The sequence below is a fragment of the Abramis brama genome (assembly GCF_963993115.1).
Source record: "Abramis brama genome assembly, chromosome: 12".
NCBI lineage: Eukaryota > Metazoa > Chordata > Actinopteri > Cypriniformes > Leuciscidae > Abramis > Abramis brama.
The window spans coordinates 8,418,612-8,441,774 of NC_139974.1; the positions used below are offsets into that span (position 1 = coordinate 8,418,612).

The 23,163-nt window shown below is 37.5% G+C and overlaps 1 protein-coding gene across 1 annotated transcript; it reads left to right on the forward strand.

The window, feature by feature from the left end:
- Nucleotides 1–1,809: 1,809 nt before the first annotated feature.
- On the forward strand, nucleotides 1,810–22,857 carry st3gal1l2 (ST3 beta-galactoside alpha-2,3-sialyltransferase 1, like 2). The gene is made up of 7 exons (XM_084130036.1): nucleotides 1,810–1,848; nucleotides 9,853–10,116; nucleotides 10,671–10,864; nucleotides 11,151–11,330; nucleotides 14,204–14,249; nucleotides 21,883–22,002; nucleotides 22,076–22,857. Exons 2-7 carry the CDS (start codon nucleotides 9,871–9,873, stop codon nucleotides 22,238–22,240), a joined length of 951 nt encoding a protein of 316 aa, XP_083986162.1. The 5' UTR covers nucleotides 1,810–1,848; nucleotides 9,853–9,870; the 3' UTR covers nucleotides 22,241–22,857.
- Nucleotides 22,858–23,163: the final 306 nt, after the last annotated feature.

A 23,163-nucleotide genomic window follows, 5' to 3' on the forward strand; every position in this document is an offset into this window, starting at 1 on the left:
TGTGACAGTATCATCCTAAACCAGCAACCCTTCGCTCAACAGCACCATCTACAGGCCGATGAGTGTACAGTCACTAAATGTGCACATAAATGAATTTATTTTATACCCCCCCATGGATGAAATTCTACGAAACTTAGCATACCCCCAGAGGATGTCAAGTTAATCATACACATGAAATATGGTGCAGTTCTGAACATCTCCACTGAAGATAGGGGCGATTAAAGCAGAATAATATTGCATTTTAATTTTTTATGGGAGGGGCGCAAATCACAAATGAGTTAGGACCAAACGAAATTTTTCCGTAAAAGTCTAGTGGGGCTACATGCCCACCAAATTTCATGTTCCCCGGTGTTTCGGTGTCCCTGGTATCGTTGACGAAAAATTCAGATGAGAAAAAAAAAAAAAAAAAAAACTTTGACAATCGATTATGGGCTAGGTTGATGTGGGCCCTTAAGACCAACATACCATAAAAATGTCTTCATCCTCGGTGCCACGGTTCAGGTAGTTATTTAGGAAAAACTGCATTTTTTGGGTTTGGGGGGGCCCAGCGCGGGGGGGGAGTGGCCCCCGGGGACCAAACGAAATTTTTCCGTAAAAGTCTAGTGGGGCTACATGCCCACCAAATTTCATGTTCCCCGGTGTTTCGGTGTCCCTGGTATCGTTGACGAAAAATTCACGGGGGGCCCAGCGCGGGGGGGGGAGTGGCCCCCGGGGACCAAACGAAATTTTTCCGTAAAAGTCTAGTGGGGCTACATGCCCACCAAATTTCATGTTCCCCGGTGTTTCGGTGTCCCTGGTATCGTTGACGAAAAATTCACGGGGGGCCCAGCGCGGGGGGGGAGTGGCCTCCGGGGACCAAACGAAATTTTTCCGTAAAAGTCTAGTGGGGCTACATGCCCACCAAATTTCATGTTCCCCGGTGTTTCGGTGTCCCTGGTATCGTTGACGAAAAATTCACGGGGGCCCCAGCGCGGGGGGGGGAGTGGCCCCCGGGGACCAAACGAAATTTTTCCGTAAAAGTCTAGTAGACCAACATACCATAAAAAATTCTTCATCCTCGGTGCCACGGTTCAGGTAGTTATTTAGGAAAAACTGCATTTTTTGGGTTTGGGGGGGCCCAGCGCGGGGGGGGAGTGGCCCCCGGGGACCAAACGAAATTTTTCCGTAAAAGTCTAGTGGGGCTACATGCCCACCAAATTTCATGTTCCCCGGTGTTTCGGTGTCCCTGGTATCGTTGACGAAAAAATTCAGTAGATGACGGGAAAAAAAATAAAATAAAACTTTGACAATCCCTATATGACCGCTTTCGCTAGCTACGCTAACGGCGGTCATAATAGATAATAGAATAAATGAGTTGAGAGAGATTTTTGAGAAAAATTAACATGTATCTGATTTATATCCAAAATAAATCCATATTGAATCGAATTGCAAGACAATGAATCGAAATCGAAATCGAAAAGAATCGAAAGAATAAAATCATGAAAACCCAGCCCTTATAAAAAACACAGTAGCCTACCAGTCATGGTAAACATTGTAACATGTTTTCAGTAAACCTAATGAAATGTTTTGACAATCTCAGTCAGTATACACTTCTTGTGATGCATGGTTTTAATAACCACAGTTTTCAGGATCCACTTTTCTGAATTACACAATTAAGGGTTGTGCTCCAATAAACAGATTTGCACAGGCGTGCAACGTGTAAAAATAGCTGTTTTATCTATGAAACAGCAATGCAAATGACTCAGGAGCAAAGGTCAGTTCAGAGGAACTTTAGGTGGGGCTCTCTCCAGCCACCCTGGGCTTAGAAACAGCAGATGCGACAACTCAACGGGACTCTCCTTTCAGCAGGTATGTTTGAATCGCGTTTGTGTTCCTTTCAAACAAGTAAAACCACATAATTGCGCCTTGTTTGGCCAAACAGTACATATTTGTTCCTTTATTGTTGTGGTAAAAGCAGATGGATGAGATGAAGTGTATCTATCAACTTAGGTAAAGTTGGTTTTATATTCGCACATTCACAGTCTCAATAACAAGCGCTATAAAGCACATTTTTGCAAAATAAAAGCAGCTACATGATCTTTAGGACAAAGATGGTGAACTACAACACTCTCCACAATCGATCAAAATGGGCAAATATTGTTTTAATGGCATACAAAGTTGCGACTGTTCACTGAACATTCAATGTGTGTGGTAAAGAAGATAGGGACCGTCTAAAAAGTTCTTTTTTTTTTTTTTCATTGTGTGCAAACAGACAACTACATTTTTGCAAAGTACAGATGTACCAGCAAATATCTCTCACATTATGTGTTCTAATGCTATTGATTGTACTTTAGCAACAATAAAAAGTGCATTATAATGATTGTATTTAGGAAACCTGCCTCACTGTACATAATGTACATAAATATTTTTAGAATAAAAATACATTAATTCACCAAAGGGATTTTTTACTATCCGAAGGTTGTAGCATGTTCCTAGTGACCACACTGACTTACTACAGGTGAAATTTTGACAAAAAACTCCCTTACTGTACGTACAGTTGACAAATATGTTTTTTTTAAAAATACTGTAATTCACCCTAAGTATTTTTTTTTCGTGTTCCAAAGGGTGTAGTGTTTTCCTACAGACCAGACTGACTTACTACAGGTGAAATTTCGACAAAAAGTCCCTTACTGTACGTACAGTTGACAAATATGTTTTTAAAAAAAATTACTGTAATTCACCCTAAGTATTTTTTCGTGTTCCAAAGGGTGTTGTGCTTTCCTAGTGACCACACTGACTTACTACAGGTGAAATTTTGACAATACCTTCCTTACTGTACAATTATCAAATATGTTTATGTAATGAGCATATTATTACATATGTTTATTACATATGTATATGAAATAAACTGTAAATCACTTTGTGTTTTTTTTTATATATATATCCCAAAGGTTGTAGTACTTTCCTAATGACCAGACTGACTTACTACAGGTGAAATTTTGACTATAACTCCCTTACTGTACGTACAATTATCAAATAAGTTTATGAAAAAATTACTGTAATTCACCTAAAGTATTTTTTCATGTTCCAAAGGCTGTAGTGCTTTCCTAATGACCAGACTGACTTTCTACAGGTGAAATTTTGACAATACCTCCTATACTGTACGTACAATAATCAAATATGTTTATAAAAAAATTACTGTAATTCACCTAAAGTATTTTTTCATGTTCCAAAGGCTGTAGTGCTTTCCTAGTGACCAGACTGACTTACTACAGGTGAAATTTTGACAATACCTAATAATACTGTTTTACATAATAATATAATACTGTAATTTTTTTTTTTTTTGTAGGTTGTAGTACATTAATAGGGGCTACATTATTATTAACAATAGTGACTGAACCTGTACGCATTGGTGCAGCAAATCTGACAGATAATGAACAGCAAGATCATGGAGGCATTCAAGATACTGTACAGTGCACTGTTTTATTTCTATTATCTTTCTAATTGTTCATGGAATACCACTGGGATTATACATAAAAGTTGTAATTAATTTAATTTAGCAGAAGTCAGCTTCAAGAATCACAAGCAGTGATTACTCCAGTGATCAAAAGTAGGCCGCTTCCCCTTACATTTGCAAAAATCACAGCAATTATACCCTTCACCAAGGTCTAAGCTTTGTCATTGCTTCAGGTTGAATGATTCTGATTGGCTAATAAATAATCACACTTTTTCTACACATAGATAGACTGAAGCATATCTCCATCAATTATGCGGCTGACATTCGGACCCTGAATTTAAGCACGTCGTGACCTTCCACACTTGTAGTGATTGTAATGAATAGTAATTGGACCAATTTTTGAGTCTGTAGGACCAACTCTATAGCGCCACCACCAGTTCAAAAATTCCACATTAAAAGGGTTATAGCTTTTGAACCCTTTGATGTAGATGTGAATGTAAATAGATGTAAAATGAAACTTAGTACACCTGATTCCACTCATTATGGTAATCACAATCAATATCTTACAATAAGACTCTGCCCATTACAGTAGTGGCCATTTTGAAAAGTACAGTGTTCAATTTTTTGTGCTACTCCTCATTCAAATTTTGTTCAATTTTTACGAAAATTGGCTCAGATGATCTTTGGACCGAGCCACACAGAAGTGACTGAACAGATTTTTGATTTTTGCTACCGTTCCCGATATATTTTTCTCCAAATTTGACCTGTATTTGTTGTCTTATGGTAGTTAGCTTAGCATGCTAATTGGTTAGCATGAACCATGAACCATTCCGGTTGTGGGTTTGAATGCTGTGTGGCACATTCCCAGATCGCAAGAGGTATTGTGGCCTTAAGTGGTGGAAAAGTTGCTTCTGTTCCAGACATGGTGCCTATATGTGAACGAACTCGATAAATACAACATGCAGCAAATTTATACAAAAATTATTCATTTTGAATTGCTTCTCACTTGAACTATTGGACCTTCTTCATCTTGCCAAAAATGCAACTTCCCAGTGGTGCAATGATATGAGTGACAAGTATCTGACCCAGAGATAATGGGTTCGAGCCCCACGTGGCATGATTTAGAAAAAATTGTGTGTAATGTTGTGTCATGTCGATTCCTTTATTATTCAACGTTGTACTAATCTTTCTTCCTCTTGGATTAATGTATGTCTTGTTCATTCTATGTTCATTCTCATCTGAACTTCTGTTCATTTTGAGTTCATTTTCACCTATACTTTTAAACCAGCTCTTTTTTCTTCAATTTCTGCTGTTTTACTATTCCTGCTCTTGCTGCTGCTTCAGGGGCTTGGCCCCGTTTCGCTGCTTGCAGCTATATTTCCACTTGTTCCTTAACCTGTAACCAAGAATACTAACACACACAGACACAGTTTCTTCAAGATTGGATTTGGTGAGGAGGAGAGTCTTCTCAAAACATAAAGATAACATGTTCTTTCTCTCAAGGAGAGGATACTTTAAATCTAACTGTAAAGTAAAGACTTTAACTAAGAAATGGTCTCTCAACTATAGGTTTCAATGACTCCTGAGACCATTGCTATCAGGGTAGCCTAGAAAAGCAGATGGATGTAGTGACACCTGTTAAAGAAGTCCATATTTCATCTCTGGAAGCCAGGCTAAATGAGCAAGCACTGTTACTGCATTCCTGGCATGGGCCAGACCCTTACGTTACACCTCAGATATCAAATACAGACATTTAAAGGATACATGAAATAACATTTTCGATAATTACACTGGTAATTTCTATAACAAAGTAAAATCTCATAAGCCTAGAGAAGTCATTCAACTCATTTGATAAATAGAAGGAAAACTTTTGATTAATACCTTGATTATAATCACTCATTAGATATACATTGAAGCAGCAGTGTGTTCCAGAATCCACTTCTTCAGGACTTCATAACAAAAACTTAACTTGAATCATTACAATAAGGGTGTTGCTTATTTATAACGTTGAAAATATGATTAACCTAAAATATCTGCATTTTTTTAATCAATGAAAGAATTGTGTTGTACAAGGAACAGCAGTTCTAATACATACTTTTACCTAATACATTTATCAAAGTTAATTGAGTGATCACTAGGAACATACTATAACAATTGGAACATAAAAAAAGGAGAAATTACAGTATTTTTTTTAATAATAATATGTTTGTACTATACTTACAGTAAGGGAGTAAGTAAAAATTTCACCTGTAGTAAGTCAGTGTGGTCACCAGGAAAGCACTACACCCTTTGGAACAGGAAAAAATACTTTAGGTGAATTACTGTAATTTTTTCTTAAACTTATTTGTTTATTGTACAGTAAAGGAGGTATTGTCAAAATTCCACCTGTAGTAAGTCAGTCTGGTCAATAGGAAAGCACTACCTTTGGAACATGAAAAAAATCCTTTGGTGAATTACTGTAACTTTTACATAAAACATTTGCGTACTGTATGTACAGTAGCCTACACAAAAGTACACTAAAGCAGTCTAGGTGAATAGGCAGCAAATATCAAACCTGAAACTATTTTTACCCTGGTTGGCAACTTTTTTTTACTTGACTATGTTCATGGTGCTGTCCACGTATGCGGTACTGAGGACCGTCCTATATGATAAAGTCTGCAACTTGGGTAAAGTTGGTTTTATATTTGCATATTCGCGGAGTTCCGCGTTCAATATCTCGTGAGCTGAATATTGTTACTACACAAATAACATTGTTTTAATATTTAAATCTTCCTCAAAATGCTTTCCTTCGGGTTTGCACTTTGCAGATGGTCCCTTCTTAGCAGCCTGCGCATAGAGATAATGTATTTTGTCCAGTGCGAAGGAAAGATCGTTTTGAGGAAAATTATGTTGTAGCTTCTGGTGTTTTATCTGTAGTTATATGTGATCGGTGTTTTCTGTAGCAACAACGTTTAGTTCACGAGTTATTGAACGCGGAAGTCCGCGAATGTGCGAATATCGAATATAAAACCAACTTTACCTAAGTATCTAACTTCACCTGACTTTGATTTGTCTCAAACTTATGCGTACATTTGGTGCAGTAACGAGCGGCTGCGTTATTTTGGACTCAAACCCTTAACTAGGACTAATAGCGGCGTCGAGAGTACAATTACTTTAATAACACGGTTATAAAACAAAAAATATTACACGATCATTAAAATATTAAATTGTCATTAAACAATAAATTAATTTATTACACAAATGAGTGTCATTCTGTGATATTGTCTGGATGCATATAGACAAATGCTTATTATAAAGCAGATTGGTGAATCTGTAGTTATAGCTCAGCTATTTAAAGGAATGACAATTCCACAACTTAAACAGTGGTGATTGGCAAGTTGGCCTAAGAGCACAGTGATGATTGCTTAATGTTTTGTGTCGTGTTGGGCTTTTATCTTTTACCATGGGTGTCACGTTTCAGTTTGTGTGTGGACTTTTTTTTTGTTTTTTATCAGTTTCTGTGTTCATTTGTTCTGTTTCCCGCCACTCCTTTGTTTCTATGGTTACTGTCATTATGAGTTAATTTGTCCCAGCTGTGTCTGATTAATTATCTCATTTATGTATGCTATTTATGATGCACCCTTGCTTTCAGTCTTTGTTTGGTTTCCGTTGTGTTAATGTGTGTTTTCCCCGCCTGTCAGCTTGTTCCAGAGTGGTCGCAATGGAAGTGAATCAATCAATCAATCAATCAATCAATCAATCAATCAATCAAATCAATCAATCGAAACTAACTTTAGCTGGACAATAACTTTATCCTAGAGCTGTTGTAAAGCATAAACAATCTGTTACGGTAATTTCCTATTATCACTGTAAAGCTGCTTTGAAACAATCCATATTGTTAAAAGCGCTATATAAATGAAGGTGACTTGACTTGACTTGACTTGACTCCAGAGAGTTCGGAGTCGAGTTGATCGGAGTCTTGTCTATTCCTGAGAGAACCACAGTATGACAATATGCAGGACTTGCAAAATTCGTTTACTATAGTGTATTTTATTGTATTAAATTGTGTACTACAGTCAGGCTACCAATTTTGCAAGGTAAAAGATAAAAGCCCAAAGTAGCCAGACGTTCCGGGGCTCCAGTAGGGCTACCAAAATGCATCACAAAATCATTCCCATTAATTGCGGGTGGGTCTCTCATTTCACGGTAAAACTCTCATTTCACGGTAAAACGAAATGAACGTGCGTCACTCTTTTCTTTTAGTTTTCAATAACAACGTCTACTTTGGCCCTGTCCCAAATGGCACCCTAAACGCTCGCGGTCTTCCTCTGAGTCCGCACTTTCGTGACGTAATGACACTTTGACTGTTGGAAAGAAGTCTGCTGTAGAGCTCACATCAGTGCAGGGTCGGCAAAAGTGCGCATCGAGGGTGCACATCGACCGCAAAGGGGGCACTCACGAGCACCCTTCTGAAATCTGAAATGACAAAATGGGACATATGGTCTCATGGACTTAACGGACACACGCATACGTCAGCCATTGTAAGTCCACAAGACCGAAAGTGCATATGAAGGCTGGATCCCAAATGGCACACTTCATGTGGACTCGCGGTCTCGTGGCCTTAAATTGTGCATGCTCGCCAGGTGTACGAGTCCGTAGGGTGTCCCATTCGACATTTCAGCACTCAGAAGTGTGCTCGCGAGCGCTGCCTTTGTGCCCTCGATGCGGACTTCGGCGAAGCCCGCACTTTCGCACCCTCCACACGAGTTGCCTACCCAGGAATCATTATGACCGCCCAATCAGATAAATGAGGAGTTTCGTGGCTGTTTGACTTTCGGTGGCATGATGTCATCAAGCCTGTCCTAAAATACACTCTTGCGTTCCCTCGAGGCTAGCGGCCCTTAGGTCTGCACTTCCTGATGTCACCAAGTGTGAACTCGAAGGAGGTCCACAAGGCCGGAGTGTGCCATTTGGGATCCAGCCATTGTGTGCCATTTGGGACAGGGGCAATCTCTTCAGGGAAAACCAATCAAGGAAAGCATATGCCTGGAGCACCTCCTACTAGTGGTCATTATGTAAAACACAAAGGAAAAAAATCCTTAGATGTTGCTTAATAACTTAACAGCTTTAACTAAAAACATACACAAGCTTAGCAGAATTTTTTCGGATAAAAGTGTTTTCCAACATAATGATGGAAATATTAATGCGTTTAAAGCATAATTTTTCGTCAGGCACTAATTTGCAGACTCTCAAGCTATGCAGTTGCAGGGTCCACTTGTTTAAGCAGCAATGGATGGAAATCTTACAATTTCAAAAAAGAGGATTAAAAACAGAACACAAAGGAAGGAAAGAAAGAAACGTACCATATGTGGGAGCATTTTACTGAAATGGTTAACCAGGATCAATCAAGTGTGATATGTAAAGTGTTGCATATGACAATAAATTATTAAAGCCTATATCCAGCCTTTGCTTTTTGCGGAGCGTATTTAATGTTGCAGTGAGGGGAAACAGTGACGATGTAAGATTGTGTTTAGGCTATTAAGGAAATGTTATTTTGCCAAAGAAGAACTTGTGTGGTGTGGGTCGGGTGCTGATATCAAGCCTAAATCAGAGAAAATCATATGTTCGGGTTTTTAACAGCGGATTCAGGTAACGTTAATCTGCACATCTTTAGTTGTGTTTACTTCTCTTCTTCCGTCTGCATCCACCTCTCCTTCTATTCTTCTGATGTTTGGGAAAGACAATTGGTGCTGCTGCCACTCCTTGTAATTTTACTTAATTTACTGTTGCTTAGTGATTGAGGCTGCATCCGAAATCGCATACTCTCTTTGATTAGGTACTTATTTTGAAGAAGTAATTATTTCACATCCCCTAAAAAAGTATGTTCTATATAGTATGAGTGTGTGTAGTATGAATGTAATCTGGAAATACTACATTCGCCATGCTCTCGTCATCACGTGACCTATACTGGTGTCAGTTCTGTACGCTTCACTGCTATTCACAAATCCTCTCCCATGGCCTCATAGTAAAGTGTCCATCGTATGCACACTTCAAAATCTTGCCCGGAAGTAGGTCATCCAGGTATTTTTTGCCTACTCTTTTACGAGTACTGTACATTTGGACACACTTCTTTTGTCACATACTGTTTTCTGCCTACTATACAGTATGAAAGTATGCGATTTCAGATGCAGCCTGAGATTGCATGGGCAGTGGAGAAAATCGCTGACACTTTTTTTTTATTTTTTTATTAATGCTTTCGACTCCTATCCATTTTTCTACATAAAAAAAGGTTGTTGTTTTTTTCGGGTTAGGGTTAATTAAATTAATTTCAGAGCACCAAAATATGAGTGTCTGCCCGAAGGCCCACCAGGGATTTTGATATTTTGCAAGCCCTGCTATGCTATGCAACCCACAAAAATAACTTTTTTTTTCATCAGGAGAGTAGAGGAGCAACGATGGGCATGTTAATGCATCATAGGTGGTCCTATATGACAGCTGTCATATGTGTGATCATAATCTGCATGCTCCTGGTGTTCCAACCCCCCGGGGATGAGTTCTCTACAGGCATATGTGCATGTAAAGACTGTGTCAGAGAGCAGACTCACAGTGCTTGGTTCAATGAACTCTATGATCTCTCTATTCAACCACTGCTCACCCGGGAAAATTACGTGCTCAGTGAAGATATCTTTGAGTATTGGAAGGTATTGATCTTACATTTCTTTAAGCCTTGCGCAGTGATGAATTAAATAACTGTAAAATGACATTGAATCTTTTCCAAAAGCTGGCGGGATGCTATGTAGGCAGCATTTTAAGACGGCACAGTTGTGCTCACAACAAAGTTGTTCCAAAACATGGGCAGCATGATTATGTTCCCTTCTGATACATTTTTTTGCTCACATTATTGCATAAGATGTCCCAGAATGCATTATGATGAGCTCAATGAAAGAAATCCATGCAAGATGGTGGATTAATCCGTTTTGTTAGTCATTAAGTTTACTGTTTACCCCATATTTGCGTGTGCTATGTATTTTTATTCTTACTATCTATTACTATAGTATATCATGTCATTCCCAACATGTTCACTGCAAATTCTATTGAATTAATTTAAGTAAAGTTTCTCATGCTCTTCAGCTCACTAGGTTTTGGAACAGAAGTTCAGTGCAAGTGTGTCAACATTTGTTGATTACTAGTTTTTCTGTGAACCTCAAAATACTAAAACCTCTTACATTGAAGTCTATTTTGCATGACATTTCAGGGCCTTCAGAAAGATAAGATCAAAAGGAACTACACAGTAGTGGTGGAGAAGATGTTTTCTCTCTTCCCAGATAAAACACAATACTTAGATGCTAGTCCAAAACGCTGCAGGACTTGTGCTGTGGTAGGAAACTCAGGGAACCTTAAAGGATCCCATTATGGACATCTCATAGATCATCATGACTTTGTCATTAGGTAAAAAATGATATATAACCTAATTTGTTTGACTGTTTTTGTGAGACTCTTCACCTCTTGATTTCCAAGACATGATCAAAACTGTGTATTTGTTCGGTGTCACTTTTAGCCATAAACTTTGTAAGCTTTGCAGTCTGCTGTCATTCTTCGCCCAGTAAAGCTTCTCTTCATAAGCTAAAAAACCCCCACCATTTAAATGCATTTAAATTGGGTTGACGATGCCATTTTGTTTTTACATGATGATCTTTCACATGGTTCTTGACTCAGTCTTGCTTTGTTAAGCCAGGATAAATAAGGGCCCAACAAAAGGTTATGAGAAGGATGTGGGTTTTAAGGCCACTCACCGGATTATCTATCCTGAGAGCGCTGTAGACGTGGACAAATCAACTTACCTGGTGCTTTCCCCATTCAAGATTCTGGATATGGAGTGGCTCATCAGTGCCTTCACCACTAAGAACATCACAAGGTGAGAAACAGATAATTGAGCAATGTTTCTCAATCTCAAATGGCTGATACACTCTTACAGATAAAGGTTCTTTGTTGGAATCTATGGTTCCATTAAGAACATTCATGGAAACTTTCAATTTCACAAAAGGTTCTACTTGTATTGATACCCCAAAAGTGAAGTACGACATGTTCTTGGATCTACAACCTTGCTGGTCCTGGAACAACATTTATGTCAACCAATCATAATTTGGCTTTGGGTTGAGTTTGGCACTTGACTGACATTTAATCGATCTTTTGTTTCTCACTGATGGTAGCTGTAGTTAAAATTGGTGTGTGTAATTTATGCACCACCATCATCTTTAGCATTCCCATTCATCTCTTTGGCAGTGGCTTGACTGGTGTGGGAACCCATGGAATGCTAACATATAGCTTTCTTCAAGTATTATAAACCTCCTTAATTTGAACAATGGCAGTTTTTAGGCCTTGTTTGAAAACCTTGTCATTATTTTTGCAATTGTAATGCTGCTATTGGTGCAGAAATGACAAATTCAGAGTTAGAGTTGGGGATAAGGTTAGAACTATCTAACCTAACCCTCATTTGCATGTATTGAAGACCAAGGATATGGTTCGAAAGAAGGTTTCTATAATGCCTCGTTTCCACTGAGCAGTACGGTACGGTACGGGACAGTACGGTACGGTTCGGGTCTGTTAACCATGATCTGGCTAGCGTTTCCACTGCCAACAGTACCCTTACTTGATAGGCGTGGTGTTTCGATCAACGTCATTTTCGCGCGAAGAAGAACATAGAGCATGTAGAACATGCTACAATGGATGACATGCAGCAGATCTTGTTCTTGCTCCTCGACATGTTTGTCACAAGAAGACAAGCGCCGACATTAGGCTTTTCTCAATATCAAGTACGCAAAGTTTGTACTTGCCATGTGCGACTCCTACATGCAAATGGTACAGAGCGTTTTTAAAAGCGTCACTCAGCTCGCTCTGCTACTCCGGTTATCTCTGTTAACTTGCTCTGTATGAACATTTTAAGCAACAATAAAACGAAATATGTTATAAAACACCACTCTGCCTCTTTTCGTTTTCATTTAAATAAATTAAACATTATAGGGACACAAATGTGGTTCATGCGGAACGCATATTCATTATTCACTGCCCGTTATACGTTATTCTATTTATAACAAAACGAAATTTAAAACACAACCCTAACGTTACCTCTTTTCGTTTAAATAAAAAAAAAAAAAAAAACATATTCCAGGCAATATATGCGTTTGTACAAATGTTGCAATAAACATCAGTGATAATCTTGTAATAAAAAAATGACAAGAAACCATATTTCTTTTTGTAAAATTTCAGTTTTATCAATAATAGCCTATATAAAAGTTTAAGTAAAAGGTACAAGAAGCTATACAATAAGAAATAAAGCAAACAATTCAGTCAAATATCCAAATGCAGCGCTCTAGTCTAACATTACAAGTAAAGTTAAATATAAATAGCCTATAATGTTAATATGAAACTAAACTTAGCCCTCAGCCAAAACGATTGACAGGGAACTCATTATATATTCACGAGAGCAAAGATCGCCCGTTAGGTCTACACAAGACGAATTATATCTCATGTTTAACCACTACCGTCGGAGTAAGCGACGAACGTCAGAAGATTAGCCGAGGAAAGGCTCATCCAGCCGGGAAACATGAGCGCCGAGCCCCGCTGAACGCATGGATCTCACAACCGGGAAAAAAAAAATCATCTTTATAAATAAACCACAGATTTGAGCTTTAAACAACTACATTCTCGCCTGAAAAACTCTTAAAATTACATTTCGTGATACAGTAACAGTAGTATTATATTAAACTGTATATTAAAAAATGGCGCTTCTTATGTTGTCATTCCCCTTGTAGCACGCGCAAGTGACGATTCTCTGTCAACCAATCAACGTCCTGCAGTGAGTCTAGCTCCACCTTTTATGCCTCGTTTCCACTGAGCAGTACGGTACGGAACGGTACGCATTTATTTGCGTTTCCACTATCAAAAGTTGTGAATGGTACCAAAATGCCGAACCGTACCGTACCACTTTTTAGGTACCCTTCCACTGGAGGGTGTGCAATCTTACAAATAATTGGGGACAATCATTGATTTGAAGTTGAGTTTTGAAGCCAACTGTGAAGCTGTGTGTAAAAAGGGGCATCAACGTTTGTTCTTTTATTGGGAAACTTCAAAATGACAAAACACTGTTGATTCTGTTTTATCGTACTTTTATCAAATCAATTTGGTACATTTTTCTTTTGGTGTCCTGGTACGGGAATTTATCTTTAAAGAGCTGGACCTCTATTAACCAAAGTGTAAAATGGTCAATAGGTTGCAATAGGTTGACTGGGGAGCCGCTACTTAACCCTGCTTCACTGTATGCCAGGCAGGTACAGCGAACGGGTGTTTAAATTTTAAGTGACAGGCATCATCCCCTGCATTGTGAGTTCCAGCACCTTCCATCTAATTGACGGTTTAGAGTACCGCAGTGTACAACAAAACTGTATAAGAACAGCTTTGTCCCTTTAGTGATTAATCATATGAATAGTATAAGATGAAGTAATGGGTTTATTATAATGTTTTAGTGGTTAGTGTTGTTTTTATAGTGTTGTCTATTGTATTGTCTATGATATGTATGAGAAACAGCCTGAACTTGTTCTTAGACCTTGTTGCTCAGGCTCATTGAAACCTGATTTACCTATGGGTATAAAATAAAGGAATCTGGATGTGAATATTATATTTATTTGATATGTTGTACCAGGACAGCAAAAGATAACCAACAAATTCATCATGTTTTAATGGTACCTTATTATTTCTTGTATGTCATTTTGCCTTTTTTCTTGTCTTTAGAACTTACCAAAAAGTCAGGCCGAGCATAAATGCCAACAGACATAAGGTGAGTGATGTTTTGACATTTTTAACATGCTGTTGAGCTCAGATTATTGTGTCGTTCATGCGAAATTCGGAAGGTTCACTGTAGAATCTGAACTGCATTGTTTTGTCATCTGGATAAAGGAGACCATAGGGGAGACTGACTTAACATACCAACTTGAGCCACGTCAAATAATTTTTGGAATTTAGGGGAGCGAAGCTTATTTGTTTCAGGTTTTCACAAAACTGGTTTAGACTAGGGATGTCAGTTCACATAATTGACAAGGGTCCGCATGGGGCTACATTATTCTCAAATATTGATCTTCAAAGTGTGTACTATTAGGTCATGTTACACTCTGACATCAGAGACTTAACTGCTTTAATCACGCACAAGGGATTGTTCCGTTTCTGTTGGTCCTGCACGGGTTGGCCTTGTCGCCATCAGCGTTTCAAAAGATGATGGCCATTATCTTAGATGATTTACTGAACGTGTCAAATTACTTGGATGACATTATTATATGGGGATGCACTGCTGAGGAGCTAGAACGCTTGCTGAAAGCCGTTCTGCAACGCCTGCAGGATACAGGACTTCAAATTAATGCAGCAAAATGTCACTTCAAACAAACCAGCTTACAATTCCTGGGTCACAAATTCACAGCGCAGGGTATCAAGCCTGACAAGCAACAGCTGTCTGCAATTCTACAGGCCCCGGCTTCAACGGATGCTGTAAAGTTGCACGCTTTCCTCGGCTTGCTGTCTTGGTACAGTAAATTTATTCAGAATTTCACCTCTGTGGTTGAGCCATTACATGCCTGTTTGCGGAAGGATGCAGAGTTCTTCTGGTCGGAAGAAGCAAATATCAGCTTTTCTGAAGTCAAACAGTTATTAGTTGATAGTCCTGTTTTGGCCCTTTCTAACCCTGATCTGCCTACACTCATCTCAACTGACGCATCTGATTATGGCCTCGGGGCCGTTTTCTCACGCATACACCCTGATAACTCTCCGGCCAAACGCAAATATTTGATGGTAGAAAAGGAAGCCTGCGTTTGGGCTGTCGAGAAATGGAGGACATCCTTGTGGGGTTGGACGTTCAAATTGCGTACAGACCATCAGGCATTAACCACTCTACTCACCACTAAAGATGGAGACTGCGCAGGAATGCATATCGTGCACTGGGCTGCACACTTGCTGTTTCAATTACGAAGTGATCTACCGACCAGGGCTGCGTTTCCCAAAAGCATCGTAAGCCTAAGTTGATCGTAAAAACGATCGTACGACTGATCTTAATATTACGGTCTGTTTCCCAAAAGCATCGTAGCTTAAGCCTCTCCTCAATATTATTAACTCATCTTTATCTTTAGGTCATGTTCCAAGAACATTTAAACTGGCAGTTATAAAACCTCTCATTAAGAAACCACAATTAGATCATAATAATCTAGCAAATTATAGACCCATTTCAAATCTTCCATTTATGTCTAAAATACTAGAAAAAGTTGTGTCCACTCAACTGGGCTCTTTCTTGCAAGAAAATGATATCTATGAAAAGTTTCAGTCTGGATTCAGACCGCATCATAGCACTGAAACTGCGCTCGTTAAAATCACAAATGATTTACTTTTAGCTTCTGACCAAGGCTGTATCTCAATACTAGTTTTACTTGATCTAAGTGCTGCGTTCGATACTATAGATCACACAATACTCTTAGATCGACTACAAAATTATACTGGTGTTCAAGGACAAGCATTAAGCTGGTTTAGATCATACTTATCTGACCGCTACCATTTTGTCTATTTAAATGGAGAAAAATCGATCATAACTCCAGTAAACTATGGAGTGCCGCAGGGATCTGTGTTAGGCCCTCTATTATTCTCAATATATATGATGCCACTTGGAAATATTATAAGGAAACATGGAATTAGTTTCCATTGTTATGCTGATGACACTCAAATATATATTTCATCACGGCCAGATGAAAACGCTAAATTATCCAAATTGACAGAGTGTGTTAAAGATATAAAAGATTGGATGACGCGTAATTTTCTTTTATTAAATCCAGACAAGACAGAGGTAATACTTATCGGTTCAAAAAACCGCCCACAGAACCTCTCACAATACAACTTTGACATCGTAGGATGTCCTGTTACTTTATCCTCTACAGTAAAAGACCTGGGTGTTATACTCGATTGTAACCTGTCTTTTGAAAATCATATTTCGTATGTTACAAAAACAGCCTTTTTCCACCTTAGAAACATTGCTAAGCTACGTAATATGCTATCAGTTTCTGATGCAGAAAAGTTAGTTCATGCATTCATGACCTCGAGACTAGATTACTGTAATGCTTTATTAGCCGGTTGTCCTGCATCCTCAATAAACAAGCTACAGTTAGTCCAAAATGCAGCCGCTAGAGTTCTTACTAGATCAAGAAAATATGATCATATAACACCGATTTTATCATCACTACATTGGCTACCTATAAAGTTCCGTATTAATTATAAGGTATTGCTACTGACTTATAAAGCCCTAAACGGTTTAGCTCCAGTCTATTTAACGGATCTTCTATCGCCCTATAATCCATCGCGCTCTTTAAGATCAATAAATTCGAGGCTTTTGGTCATATCTAGGATATCCAGATCAACCAAAGGAGGGAGAGCATTTTCACATTTGGCTCTGAAACTCTGGAATAGTCTTCCTGACAGCCTACTGTTCGTTGCTCGGACTCGCTCTCCCAGTTTAAAACTAGATTAAAGACGCCAGGCATTCATATAATATGAATGCCTTTTCGGCCAGGCATTCATATAATATTGTTAATCTTACAGTTCAAACTACAGTCCGGCCTCTAGTTCATAAATGCCAGAGGAGAACTGGCCCCGACTGAGCCTGGGTTCTCCCAAGGTTTTTTTTTTTTCTCCATTAGGTCACCTGATGGAGTTTTAGGACACCATTAGGTCACTTGATGGAGTTTTTTCGGTTCCTTGCCACTGTTGCCTTTGGCTTGCTCAGTTGGGGATATTTTGGGGATATTTAATTGTATTCTATCAATCAATAAATTCCACTAGAAACAAACCTTGTTGTATTATTTTATTTTAATTTAATACTGTGAAGCTGCTTTGATACAATCTGTATTGTGAAAAGCGCTATACAAATATACTTGATTTGATGATTTGATTTGATTTAAGTAGCACTTGAAAATCTTCGTAGATCTACGAGTGCTCTGGAGTAATCGTACATCCCCAAGTGCATCGTAAGAAGACAGATTTATGAGGACACCTGCAGGACAACCGGCAGATTACACCTTTAACTTTATTCAAATGTATGTGATTTATAATATAAGGTTTTGATTGTACTTTATTGTACACTTTATTACTCTTTTTTGTTGTTGGTTAAATTAATGTATAAATCAAATAATTAAAAAGGTCAGAAAACAAAACAAAAAAAATATAAATAATTTAATCTAATAATTTTAATCAAAATTAAATGAATGAACAAAAAAATAAATAAAAGAAATCCTTTAAATCTGTTAAAAATTGCATCTTTGTTTCGCTCTATCTCCTCTAAAAGGACATTAATTTCATCTTTTTGAAAGGTATCTTTTCGTGTGTTTTGTTTTGTTTTTCAGCCATTTTGTCAGTGCCTCCGCCTGTAGGTGCTTTATATAGACTTGTCTTGATTGCTAATCCACAACAGATGACAATTATTAGGTTAAACGTTCAGAATGCGATTCCATATAAGGTTATGTTTCAGCACTTCACGAATGGACAGCGACTCTTAAGTAGCACGTAGAGCGCGTTCTCGCGCGTTCATGTTAAGTGCATTTTTGGGAAAAGCTCGTGGAATTGCTGCGAGCGTTCGTAACTTTGCACGTAGAAAGCACTCTTAAGTATGGAAGGCGAACGGGGACAAAAGTCTTTAAACGAAACGCGTGATTTTCGGCCGGGTCAACACGCACCGTTTGTCCGCGTTAACGCGACAATACGCACAGCAGCCAATGAAATTGCTGTATTTGAGACTATATTTGCATATGTGACGCGATGGTTCGTTGGTATATACGTATACAAACATCAGACGTCATGTTTATTCATGAAGGATGTTGTAATGGTATACTGGTATGCAGGTATGCAAACATCAGACGTTCTATTTGTTCATGAGGGATAATGCATTGGTACGTTGTGAGTGATGTCAGTCTTATGTCATGATTTGTCATGCCCTTTTAAGTTGTTCGTTTAACGTTCTTTCTCAGGGTAGAAAAGTCAACAGCTTAAACAATGGCTCTTTTATTTTAGCAAACTGCCAAAAAAAACTTTTCAGACTGTGTGCAGCTGAACTAAGAAAAGCTTAAGATTGCACAGCACTGATAAGCATGAATGGCAGAAGAAAAAGACTGCAATTTAAAAACAAAACAAGAGACAATTATTTTAATGTAAGCAATAAAAAACTGCACACATCAGCTGTGGAATTAAAGAAAAGAAATGCACGTTTAACTAGATTAAGGCATACCCCTGTCTTAATTTAAACCCTGTCCACCACCCCCAAAGGTTTCACAAAGTTATTTTTGCCACTGTAACTTATGGCTTCCTAAAGACAAGTTTATGGGTAAATAAATGAATAATAATAATAAAATATATACCAGGGCTCAACATTTAAGCCTTTTCATTTGTCCTTCGGTCGGTCATTCACTTGTCCGAGTAAAAACATTTGTTTGAACAGGGAAAAAAATTGATTTTTTTTGTGTGTGTCGTAAATATAATTATGTACGAATCAGTATTCTCATCACTGTTCAGTCAGCTTTAACATATATAAATCGCATATTTGAAGTTTGAACACGTTCAGTTTGAACACGTCAAACTGCATTAAATAATGTAATGAGATTATTTAAAATATTTTTTGAATATACAAATAAGAAATATTATTTGTACATAGAAATAATATTATAAACCGCCAGTAGGAGGCGGCAGACGACCGACTTAATGAGTGAGTCATTTATTCAAACGGCTGATTCATTCAGGGATTAGGCAGTTGTAAATGAATAGGAATTCATTGAATCTTTGACTCAACTGATTCATTCAAAACACTGAAAAATTCTCTTTCACTTGCCCCTTCAAAAATCCACTTGGCCCGGACACGCGTAAATGTCGAGCATATTTTACATATTACATATTTTAAATATATATTAGCCTACATATTTTAAATATAATGTACTAATTTCATTATAGCACTCATCAGCCTGCAGCATCCAAGACGATGTTTACTGTACAACACACAGAGACAGAACAGCACAAACAAACTCATAGTCATAGCAGAACATTTCTCCATTCATATTTTGTTTCCATTTATGTTGATTTATAAAAAAGTGAACAGCACGAGTAAGATAGAATGCGCAATATATCGAGAGACATGGAAAGATTGATTGAGACATGATTTTGACCACTTCATTAAGTTTTGTTTTGTAGAAAATCTTTCTTTAAAGTGAATTTCGTTTTGTATAAATTGTATCTTAATTTTAATCAATTTTTCATCAACCAATTGCCTGGATTTAATAGGAGGCCAATATAACAGACAATAATCATGGAGGCGCCCCCGCGGTCACTTGCATTGCACGTTAACTGGAACGCATCTCATCCTAACTTAACTGAAACTCAGTGTATGCCTCACACACAGACATGAGAAATACATCAAATACACAAAGCTCGAAATGTCTTTAAACGAAATAATTCTAAACGAACAGAAAAAGGCTACTATCTGATTATGTAATCCATTATCTGCATTTCTCTCTATAGGCGCGTTCACCATATATGGCGATCGTCAGCTTCATCTTTGCAGTCGACACTGTCAGAAAATACTCGTTTATTAATAAAAATCAATACACGCGTCACCGGATTTACAAATGCACATCTTGCTTGTTGCACACACACATATTATGTCGATATTTGAGATATTATGTTGAAATAACATTATTAATAATAAATCTTTTAGAATATTTGATTGAATGCTGAATGTTGCGCTTGTTCAATTTAATAAAATTAAAACTTTAATTGTTATCATTAAAATAATTGAATATTAAATATTTAGTGGCCAAGTTTCTCATTAATAGGAGGCTATATAAATGTATATATATTGCGCAGCTCCCCCTCTCAATGATCTCAGCACATGCATTAAAAATTATCTGGCACCGCCCCTGTCTCAATTTGTGTTTAAAACAGTTACAGTTTATAGACTTTAAAAACATTTATCACCACTTGTGATTCACAAAGTGAAAATTAATTCTAAGAAGTTTGTTTCTATCCAGTTGGTTATTGGCTTTTACCGATAAAACAGACACTTTAGGCTACTCTTGTTCTGGGGACAGTTTAACCTGCTGTCTTATTTGATTTTTATTTTAATTTGTTTACACAACACCTCTGAAAAAATATGATAATAAAAGGTTTTGGGTTGAACACCAAATTACAAAAACATTATTATGTTAAGTGAATAAAGTTTTCTCTCTCTCTCTCTCTCTCTCTCTCTCTTTAATTCATTAACATGAATTAATTTACTCTAGCAGTTAAGATATATCAGTCAAAAAAAGGCCACAATAAACTAAAGGATTAAAATGTGGGTAAATCTAAAAGTAAGTCTGCTTTAAAAACATATTACAAGTTCGAACATGGCTATAATGTGCGCTTTGAGAAACACGTTCAAATTGGTCGTCTTAACATGGTAAAACTGTGCGTCTTTACACGTACTAAAGTAACGTGACCATAACTGACGCCTTAACACGACCAGAATGGGCCAAAAAATCACGCGTTTCGTTTAAAGACTTTTGGCCCCGTGCGCCTTCCATACTTAAGAGCTAAGATACATCGTTATCGGGAAACCCGGCCCAGGCTGTCACAACTTGTGTAAGTTGCACGCACAGATACAGCGAGGCTGTACCTGTGTCATTACGTCATTGGTTAGTGATGCTCTAGAGTGACAACAGGGCATCATGCACACAAAGCAGCGACTACGCGACCTATACTGGCGGCCGCAGATAAATGAGTCGTTCACATGCTTTATCTCATCATGTCAACTGTGTCAGGCTTCAGACAAAACTGCTAAAATACATTCTGCCCCACTTCAGCCTTTGCCCTTTCCCACTGAGTCATGTTGAAAATTAGCACTGGATATCGTACTATAATCGTACTATATCGTACTGCTCTGTTTCTAATTTCATCTGCACAAGACACAACAGTTTACTCATTTTGAGCCTGGTTTTAAAATATAAGTAAGAGAAAAACACTGTTAATGAGAAGACGAGCATATAGGACTGCTGCAGATTAGTGGATAAATATATTTAGCCTATTTATTATTCAGGATGTACTGTTGGAAAGAAAATATATTTATAGGAACATTTCAGCAGGGTCAAGATAATTAATAGATCATTATTCATTGTTTTAATCAATTGGCATCCATAAAACGTATTGATAATCTGCATTCTCATGTATGTAGGTGCGCTGAACGCTCTAACCGGAAACTCCCGATATGTACTAAGTAGAACGCAGAAGTAGTTGTGCAAGTAGTCTATTGAATGAGCAGTGTGAAACGTGAATAAAGATAACCCAGGATTCCGTTTACCTGGGGTTTAGAACAAACTATTTCAAGTGTGAAAAGGCCTAATAGTGATTAGCATGTGTTGTTCTCGTAGGTGATGATTCTACATCCTGCTTTCATTAAGTATGTCCATGAGACATGGTTGCTGAAAAGGGGCAAATATCCATCCACTGGCTTCCTCGCTATTGTATTTGCCCTGCACATCTGTGACCAGGTCATTTTTATTATTTTACATTTTTATAAATTTTATTATTGTATGGAAATTTTAGCCTTCTTTTTTTGTACAGGTTTCTACATTCGGGTTTGGTGCTGACCAATATGGAAACTGGTATCACTACTTTGAGAATACCTCACATAACATCCGTACCGGCGCACATAGTGGCAGCTTTGAATTTGACACCATGATGCAACTGTACATGGAAAACAAAATTCAGGTGTTCAGAGGGAAATAACAAGAGGTGAACAAATTTGTCGTGCAAGCTGCTTTTGCAAATATGCAAAATGCAATACTGTGTCTTTAAAGCACATACCTCACTGTCATACCACCTCAAATTCACTGCTTAGGCAACCTTTGAATGTTTAGTCCTTTTGTGAAGGTGCACAGTCAACACATTTTGTTTTTGATTGAATGTACATCTTAACAATGTGTCAAAGTTGTGATTAATATGTTTATGCAAATTATGTTTTATGGTTATAGCTTGTGTTGTATATATATTGTATGTAAATGAAAGTAGAGAAGTCAAGATGTTAAGAACAATCTGCATTTTTAATATTTGGTAGGAATTGTTACGTTTGTCCTTTTTTTTTTTTTTTTTTTTACTTTTAAAAAACTTGATTTGAAAATTATTTCAGATAATTATACATTTAAACTTTTTATTAATATTTTTGTTTTTAGCAATTCAATGATTTGAAAGAAACCCTTGCGTGACAATGTGGCATACCAAAGAGGTCAACCTGAAAACATTCAAAGCAGGTTTTTCTGAAGGGTGTGGAAGTATATGAAACCGCTCTTCAAACAGACAGCAGCTTGTTGACAGGGAACAGGTACACTGAAAAAAATTATTCATTGAAATAAAAAAAAAATTATCGTAAGTGGTTGCAATCAATTGATTTTATCTACATTTAAACAAATGCATTAAGTTGAACTTAATCAATTTTATTTAGTCACGTTAGTATAAAAAAAAAAAGTAATTCCACTCCTATTTATGTTACTTCTACTTAACACATTTAGTTGAACTTAATCAATTTTATTTAGTTTCATTAGTATAAAACATTTTATAATTCCACCCCTATTTAATTGTTACTTCTACTTAAAATTATTGATTTCTTATTTATTTATTTTGAGTGTTCAAAATGATCCAGCTTAATCTACTAG